Source organism: Austrofundulus limnaeus, unplaced genomic scaffold, assembly GCF_001266775.1.
Source record: "Austrofundulus limnaeus strain Quisiro unplaced genomic scaffold, Austrofundulus_limnaeus-1.0 Scaffold1295, whole genome shotgun sequence".
Lineage (NCBI taxonomy): Eukaryota > Metazoa > Chordata > Actinopteri > Cyprinodontiformes > Rivulidae > Austrofundulus > Austrofundulus limnaeus.
In genome coordinates, this window is record NW_013953697.1 from 11,884 (window position 1) to 21,601 (window position 9,718).

A 9,718-nucleotide genomic window follows, 5' to 3' on the forward strand; every position below is an offset into this window, starting at 1 on the left:
GGTGGTTCCATTGTAAATAATTGTGTCTATGGAGAAAAACAAAATTAGTCAGAACATCATGGCAACATTTTCAAAGGACTAGAAATATATAATTTCTATAAATGAAGCTTAACCATCTGACATTAAGACCTGAAAGTCAGCTAGCAGCACATCATTACTTCATTACTACTTAAACTCTGTGTGGCATTCATAACGAGCAACATTTGATCATGACACTTGAATAATATTTTAGGTTCTGGTAAAGCAAAAGTCTGTAATGTTATGTATGAGACTCTTATTTTGAAATGCCCGGTTACCGAAACAGGAAGTGTTAGTACAGGATAGTGATTTAACAGTTTGATTACATGGTTGTATGGGAAAGCTTAAATAAATATCTGCCATAGGGAGGTGTGCACGTAAAATTATTTATAACCGGAAACACAACACTGTCTATTTTATACAAGTTTATATTATCTTCGCTCATTTAGATCTATACCTTGTCWTACTCCCGAGTACTTGCGGTACATGCTATTAAATGCTACATGAGGAAAGGAAACGTACAGTCCACAATCAAATGATTTGAGGGCGGAGTCAGACGTCCGACCCCGCCCATTATCCGAGCCCGCCCCATTACGTGGTCCGCAGCTGAGGGTTACTCGAAAATACTGGAAGAGCTTATTTAAACTTGTTTATAGAATTCACTGATGCACATCTGTTACAGTGAAATTTACGCAATTAGGCGTAATAGTACTTTTGTGGGCATTTTGAGTAAAGATAGTTGACTATTTCAAATTATTAAAGTTTATTAAATTTTTAAGTTATTTAAGTTATCGTTTTCAACATCTGCATGAATATTGAAATCCCCCACTATCATGACTTTATCAGTGTTCAGTAATAGGCTTGATGAAAAGTCTGAAAACCTGTTCTTTTTCTGATTTCCATTTTTGGATGAGAAAATTTGATAGTCAAGGACTCATGTCTTTCGTAGTCAAAAACTTATGAGTAATAATTGGTTGAACATTAATCAATGATCCTTGATCGAAAAATAGCAGATACTCTTTAACCAGTTTTGGAATATGAAAATTTTGAAAATTAGCAGGAATGTATTCATATTTTCTAAAGTCTTYTTATTGTTGAAAGTAAATCAAAATAAAGATCAGTTATTAAAGTATTACCTAACTACCTACCTAATATTCACTATTTTATAGAACTAATAGATTTATTAGTTGAGACAAAATTATGCAATCTCTTTTGATTTGACAGTAAAAAAAAGCTGTTCTAAAAAGTGAAAAGAATACTTAACACTGTATGATGTTCTAATATGTATTACTCCTACTATTAAAAAATGACCTGCTATTTGTCGCTTTTCTCTGTTTACACAGCTGCAGTTCCATTTTGCCAATTCAAAAAGCGTGATGTGGCATCACAGACAATCCCAGCACACAGGAGAAGAAAAGAACTGTCAGGCTCCCGTGTTATTATAAGTTCATCTTCCAAGAAGTRCACAGCTAAGCAGTGGTCTGGATTCGATGTGTCTGTTAAAGTGCAAAAGTCACCATCAAGTGTTGAAACCCAATGGACTTACTGCAGTCCTGGAGCTCATCGTCCCTTTCCTTCTGTTCATATCAGTGAGTCAGAAGAATCTGACTGCTCCAGCCCAAGCCCWGTCATCTTTCTGGATGAAGTAGGCTACCAGAAGAGTCTGCTGGCTAAGYTGGACATCCCCCAGGTACCAGGTGGGCCCAGGGAGCGAGTAGAAGACTCAGATTCTGAAGTCAGTGAGTTCTTTGACAGCTTTGACCAGTTCGATGACCTGGACGAGCAGAATTCTGAAAGCTGCACTCTCACACTGCCTTTGAACCCTATTAGTTCTTCAACYACACAGGAAAAATGTGCTGAGTCTAGTTCCATTGGCTCGGCATCAAAGTGTGTTTCCAGGGGCTGCTCAACCAAGAATATGAACCCGCATCGYTTTGACCAACCCACCCTCCCAGCCAATGTGAAAAAACCCACTCCTCTAAAACCAGGTTCTCCCTACTCAGTTCAAACCGAAGTTCCTGACTCCACTTGGCCTGTGCAGACCCCTCCTGAAGAGACAGGTGGCTCTCTTTTTAGTCCTGTCAGCTCTTCTGCTTTTAGTCCATTGGTGGATTCTAGTGAACAAYTGGAATATTTCTGGAAAACAGATGAGGATGATCAGGACAACTCAGAGCTACGTAAACCTCAGGATCTCTGCTCCTTGTACAAGACCTACTCAGACTTTGCAAACAATCTGTCCAAAGAAATTCTGGAATCTGTGTGTGGCTTCCAGTCTGCTGTTGACATCAGTGACAACAAGAATCTCAGTTGTGTTTGCCACAAGGAGTTTAAAAACTCATCAGGGTATTTTATGAAACTGTCAGACATTCAAGATACCGTAACAGTGGCCAAGCTTCAGAAGAAATCCCAATCTTTAAAAGATGGCATTCAAAAGTTTGCTTCTGACCTGGTGGAGATGAGTTTAGGCAGTGCCCTGCGAGACCTACAAAAAGGAGTGTCCTCCTGCACCACTACTTTATGTCATTTGGCTGCCAAACTCACKTCTTCAGTATTTCAGATGGCCTTCCATGAAATTGGCATGCGGCGTGCCTTTGTCCTGAAAGAACGAGCCATTAGTGGATTAGCTGGCTTCCTTGTTGGTGAGGCTGTTTCTGGGGCACTAAAAGAGTTCCTCACTGTGAAAAAACAGATTTTCCACAACACAGTGGCAGAATTTGCTGCTGATCTAGCTGAAGAGCTGGTGTTTGAAGGTATCATGGAGGTCTGTCAGTTCTCACATCCTTCTACCCCWCTCACCCCTAGTGATTGTTCTTTTGGCCACAAGGATGAGGAGGAGGAGGTAGTGAGCTCCTATGCCTCAGACTTGTCTGAGTCTGTAATTCAGGAAGCCTTCATTGAGCTTTCTCAGGCAGATGTGGCCTTCACTAGCCAGGCGGCTATTAGTGTATCCCTAGACAACATGTGCTATGTCACAGCAGAGAACGCCGGCACTCATACCTGCAGTACCTTTGCTAACCAGCAGGTTTTCAGTGCCAGCTCTACTTCAGCATCCTYGGCGACTTCAGGAGAGGTGGCTCCCTGCACAGTGAAGAATGCTTTATTCACTGTTTCAGGCATGGCTAGCTGCGTTCCTGTACCCCATGCAGGTTATGCCCTCTCCCACCTCCAGGATACAGAAGAGGCCTGTAATTCTAGCTCCCCAGATAGGCCAAGAACTAGTCCCAAAAGAATAGCTGTTTTGTCATCTGACACCACTACTTCTCATATTCACCTTCACAGTCATCCAACTTTCATATCTGGAGATGACCCCTCCCAACGAAAGTCTTCATTCCAAAACTTTTCTGGGAACATGGTAGATACGATTGTTTCTGAGGCTTGTGAGCTTATAACTGCCTCTAAGATGAAGAAAAGCTTTGGCGATTGTGCTGATTTTCTTACAAAGACTATTGGAAASCGAAGGGACTCATCCTCAAAGCAGGAGACTCTAGATCCCATTTCAAACCAGGGAGCAGGCCAAGAATCTTTTAAAAACAATGGATATGTGTGGCAGGATGACTCTATTGAACAAGCAACAGACCTTTGTATTCCCCCAGTTTCTCTTCAGTCAGGCTCTTCATACCGCGGTATAGTCCAGTATGAGATGGATCCCAGGAGGAGAGGTGTGGCTCAAACACATCCTGTAACAGTAGATACTCTTGATGTGCCAGGTGTAGCTGTGGGTGGACAGAACAGGATATCTGCTCCAGTGGATGACTCTGCTCCAAGTTTTGGCCAAAAATCTAGTGGGACACCTGGTACTCCTCCTTCCACTCCTCAACAACCTAATGAAGTCTCCAAAGAGAAACAGATAAAGCAGTTCTCCAAGAAGCTGAAAAGCAAGCTAGCCAAGGAGTTTTCTCCTGCAACGCCACCTCCAACCCCTCATTATCAGCCTGAACCAGGTCCTGGTCCAAAAGATACAATTCCTGAAACAGACAAGGCTGAGTTTATGCTCAGCCTGATGAGGTCTCTTTCTGAGGAGGCAAATGACACAGAAGATGCAGAGGAAGAAGAACCAGTTGAACGAGGTGATCGTGGCACCAACAGATGTTCAGAGGCAAACAGTGACATGTGTGATCTCAACCAAATGCCCACTCACAGAATATCTAACAAGGAAGCTTTCCATTATGCTGAGCGGCTAGCCTGTCACATAGTCTCTATGGCAACAGAGATGGATACTCTGGGAATGTCAGAAGAAGAAGGGAAAATTAACAAGGGCAGTGAGAGGAGAGATAGTGTGTCTCWGTTCTCAGAGCAGACCCTGAACACCTTGTGGGTGTATGCTGGTGAGGTGGCAGGAAAGGTTATAAATGATGTGAAAAGGTTGGTGAGCTCAGGACAGCAATGCCCATATCACAGAGTTCAGGACCTCAGAAGAAGAAGCTTTGAGAGATCAAGCTCTGWATGTTGGCATCACCACCACAGACACCAGTCTCAACCGAGTACAGGTCAGTGCAGAAACAGGGCATTAGGTAGGTTGGCTGAGCAGTGGTCCAATGACCTGATAGCCTCTGTTTCCTGGTCTCCAACCTCCACTTCTACCACCAGCTCCAGTTCTGGTCTGTCTTCTCAGTACCCCAGCTGTGAGAGTGTGACAGATGAATATGCAGGCTACCTCATAAGGGTGCTGAAAAAAGAGGGYGGCAGTAGGGAGTTAGTCCTGGACCAATATGCAAGTCGTTTGGCGTACCGCTCTATAAAACTGGGCTTAGGTCATGCTAGTCGTAAAATCAAGCAAACATCCTCTTCCAGTCTCCTTCAGTCCTCRAGGTCTCTGCCAGATAAATGGAAGGTTTCTGGCGGTGAGACCTTGTCACCCAATAACAGAGCAGACTCAGTGGGTTTTCGATCAGGTGAGGATATTCATTGCTGTTGTAATGACCCCAAAGAGCAAAATAAGAGGGAATACAATGATCTAGTCAACTTTGCTGAGTCTTTGGCATACAACATCACCTGTGATGTTACACGCAAGCTACATCTTTCTTCAGTCCGGCTTCCAAAATCTCTCACTGACTCTTGTCTTTATAAGAAATCTAAACTTGAAGACATGGCAGATAATATCATCAGGAACTCCTTCTCCTGCCCTCTGTTGTCTAAGGAGAATAAAAGCAGACATTACCACAGTACAGGAAGTCTGTATGATGGTGGCTACAGCATTGGAGTGATGCAGGTTATTGAACATTATGCTAAGAAGATTGTGGATGACACACTAAAAATAAGCCTGGCATCAGTTGGACATTCTTGGTGGGATGACAAACATTCTCATATCCAAAGGCCAGCAGTGGTTCGAGCTTTAGGAAAGAGGACCTGTCATTATTGTCAGGTCCAGGAGTGTCCATATTGCACCAAACTTGGCAGGCATCAATACCAGTYACAAAGAAAGTTGCGAGGTACGGAATGTCACTCTGGACCTGAGCACCTCTCTGGTGTTCAGATTCCCAAAATCCACATTGACCTGGACCACAGGGCAGCATTTGCGGAGGAGGTTGTGTCTCTGGCAATGGAAACGGCTAAACACGAGCTGAGTAACACAAGCCTTAATGCAGACAGTGGGATTGGTCATGACGGCACAAGCTATGCTGAGAGCCTAACTGCTGAAATCATGGCATCAGCTCTGTCCAACATCTGTCAGGGTGCCCACATCAGGTAACACACAAAAACTCAAATACACTAAGTTTTGCAAGTGTCATAAGGTTTGGACACACTAGCTGCATTTCCATTGCAAATGTGCACAAAACTTTGTCGATATTCTGTTAATGTCGAAAAAACACAGTTTCGCAACTGCAGTGTTTCCATTAAGTAAGAAACGCTATTAAACTCACGCGTGAATACGTTTGTTCTCATAAGTCATTACAAACACGGYGGCAATGGATGTAAATGCATAGCATATTGCTACCACGACACTAGTGCTCATCATCAGCCATCAGAGGAGGCGTCAGCGTCATATCGAGGCTTTCGAGTGACAAGCCCCTTATACTTAGGAGTGGCTACATATGCTGGGTTTTTGGGAAAATGTAGTCTGTGAGTTTACCACTTCCTTTTACTACTTCGGTGATTTCACTACTACTTTTACTTCCTGTTATCTTCTTCTTCATCGTCTTTTTCGCTAGTAGAAACAGMCGGTTCTTGATCACGACTTCCGTGATGCGAAAAAAAGGGTTTCCATTGCAGTTTTACGAAATACATCAATTTTGATACGGCCAAAAAACCACCTCATCCTAGCGCAAAACCATTTTGTTGAAAAACGTAATTTTTTTCAAACTGACATATTTCCGTTGAGCAAATTTATTTTCGAAATTCTAATTTGCGCATTTTCATGGTCAATAGAAATGCAGCTACTGGCTGTTTTTTCTATCTTTTTTTCTTAGGACTAATGCTGCGTTCACACCGAACACGATTTAGGCGTCAAAACCTGATGCTTCTGATGTTGGTTTGAACGCAGCAGAAGCTTATGCGCATGTTTCACAGTGTAAATGTACTTTTTTTTCATGAGCTTTTGTTAACCAGTGGTGGGCACTAGTCCTCTAAAGTGCTATAGCGCTAATTACAGATGTAAATTTAAAAATTCATTAGTTCTAAATAAATTGCTTCATGAAGTATTGATCATCATTATCTCTAACAGCAGGGGGAGACAGCCATTTCTAGTCAGTACAATGCAGAACCATTGTAACTTAACAGTGCTTCCTCCGAAAACAATTTGTTCTCAGAAGCTATGTACTCTATCTGACTGTCCTTCTGGGTCATGGTTTTCATTTAAGAGACAATTCCCACAATTCTATGCAGGAAGCACTTGGGGCTACGTCACTGGGTGACATTCCCAGTCTCAACCCTTCTCCACCAGCGCTCCTGTTGTAGTTCTGATTGGTTTGGCTTCTACCCAATGTATCTCCAGGTTCTACCCATGCAGAACCACGCTCAGCCACACAGTTTGTATCTCCTCTCCGATGGTCCCGGGTAGAAGCGGGTAGAGCACGCTTACGATTTTGATGTCAGCAGAATACTGTCCGTGGATTAGCTCTTGGATTGATTGACGGAGGAATGGCGTTACTTGTACTTCCCCCTGCAGAGAACCTGGCGAGTGGCAATCTTGGGAATGGGAGAACTTGCAAACACTTCCTTTATGGAGGAGAAGCCAAGCAGATATCTGAACAAACTGGCCGCTCACCGTTACACAAGCACTCATAAACAGCACCATGACAATAAATAAATAAATTACATTAAAACTGAACGGTAAAACCTTAACAGCAATGAGGACGGTCCGCCCATTGTCACGTACACACAGTGAGGGACACACACACACCTGAGCAGAAGTGAACCGACCTGAACCAGAGTGAAACCATGCTCATGGAGAATGGGTGGTAACTAACTGGAGCCATAGCATAAGTAGTGAAAATATTTAAATTCATGTTCTTATTTTGACGTGAAGATGGTTTCCTGTCTTTTGTGTTGTCACTTCTTATCACCAACAGGGTTGTAATGTAACTAAGTACAAATACATGTACTTTGTTACTGTACTTAAGTAGAATTTTTGGGTATCTGTACTTTACTTGAGTAATTATTTTCAGCATACTTTTTATTTTTACTTATTACATTTTTACACAATTATCTGTACTTTCTACTCACTACATTTTTTAAAAAGGTAAGAAGTAGAAAGTCGTTACTCTTATTCCGATTTGTTATCACTTAAAAAATACTATCCTAATAAATTGTCTCCTGGATAGAGTGAATTTAATTGTGGTTGGATGAGAAGTATAAATATATACCATTCTGACACACTATTAGCTTGTACACAACCCATCACAGCTGCACGCTGTTAGAAAATATATTTTTGGAGAAGTCACCTCCCAATAAATGTCATTTTGGAAAATCTAACTGCTCACTTTTACTCAGTACTTTTACTTTTAATACTTAAGTAGATTTTGTGTCAGAAATTTACTTTTGTTACTTAAGTACAAAAAATATCAGATACTTTTAAGACTTTAACTCAACTAATATTTTTAGAGAAAATTTTAACTTTTACCAAAGTATTTTTATGATAAGCTACTTGTACTTTTACTCAAGTATCACTTTGAGGTACTTTATACAACACTGATCACCAATCCATCCTGTACCCAGACTGCATTGATTTAGTTCTCCAATAAAGTTTAAATTACTAACATATTGCCAGTGGTGGACAGTAACAGAGTACATTTACTTGAGTACTGTACTTAAGTACATTTTTGAGTATCTTAACTTGAGTAATTTTATTTTTGGAACTTATGACTTTCACTTTACTACGTTTCAAAGACAAATATTGTACTTTTGTCTTCATTACATTTCTTGGACGTTACTTTTTCCTTTTATCTCAGCATAGCTTTGTAATCTCTGACGGAGTATTAGGGACACACAATGAGATTTTTTTATATTATTATTACGAGAATAAAGTTGTAATTTGTTAGTTTGTAAATTGTTTAAGTTTTTATATTATGAGAAAAAAAGTCAATCTTGCATGACGTGTCCATTTTCTGCTCCTCATTTCCTCCTTATTTTCCTCACACCTGCTGTGTACAGCCATGTGTCTGTTTTTAAAGTAGTCTGTGATGACTTGGGTCACTGTTAGATTAATATGCTTTCATCCAAATTAGCTACGTGACGACTAAATCTGTCAATGCATGCTTCAGTTTATCATATAGTCATTTGCACAATTTCCATGTCCTGCTACTGATAATTTGATGCTGATGTGCTAAAAGATTAACTATTTATTTTAAGCAATATTAAAAAACAATTTGACAAGTTCCTCATCATTCCTCATTTTAATGCAGTGGTAACTGCATGCTTTTTCATGTAAAGGGTATAGTATTACGACTTTATTCTCTAGTGTTGTAGTACTTGAAACCGGTCTTGGTCTTAAGAGCGGTCTCAAGATCACTTTTTGATGGTCTTGTCTTGGACTCAACAGCGTTTGTACTCGGTCTTGTCTCGATCTCGGATACTGAGGACTCAGAATTTTATTTCAAGACCAATCAAGACCACAACTGTGGAAATATCACTAAATAGCCAGATTATTGTCCAATTTATTAGTTAACATTCTTGCTTTCATTGGATTTAAAACATACTGATTCAAATCCAAAGCTGACTCATTGCTATTTACCGGCTGACACCCATCCCCACTCTCTTCACTCGCAGCACTCCAGGAAAGTAAGCAGTGGTTCTCTGGGAGCGATAAAATAGGTCTTCAAATTTTTAAGAAAAATGTTTGGCTACATTATTCATAAATAATATTATAAAACAACAACAACCAGGAGAAAGCGTACAGCAACTTGCAAATTCAGCAGTGCTTTACTTTCAGAGACAGTGGGGACAACTTTAAACTTTTATYGTCACTAACRTTTACAWTCTGCCTACACTGCCTACACAAAGATTTTGTCAATATTAGCTCTACATATTAAGTTARCTACAGTGTGGAAAAAAGTAGTCAGCCACTAATTGTTCAAGTTCTCCCACTTAAAAAGATGAGAGGCCTGTAAGTGACATTATAAGTAGATCTCAACTATGAGACAAAATGAGAAAACATCTAGAAAATCACATTGTCTGATTTTTTTAAAGAATTTATTTGAAAATCATGGTGGAAAATAAGTATTTGGTCATTAAAAATAGTTAATCTCGGTACTTTGTTATATAT

The 9,718-nt window shown here is 40.5% G+C and overlaps 1 protein-coding gene across 1 annotated transcript in view; it reads left to right on the forward strand.

Annotated features, from left to right (window-relative positions):
- The window catches only part of akap11 (A kinase (PRKA) anchor protein 11), a gene marked incomplete at its 5' end in the record, with an annotated part of 60,057 nt that overhangs the window by 11,212 nt on the left and 39,127 nt on the right, over positions 1-9,718 (forward strand). Inside the window, 1 exon segment of the mRNA XM_014031653.1 lies at positions 1,362-5,703. Within this exon segment, the coding sequence (XP_013887107.1) occupies positions 1,362-5,703 (4,342 nt within the window).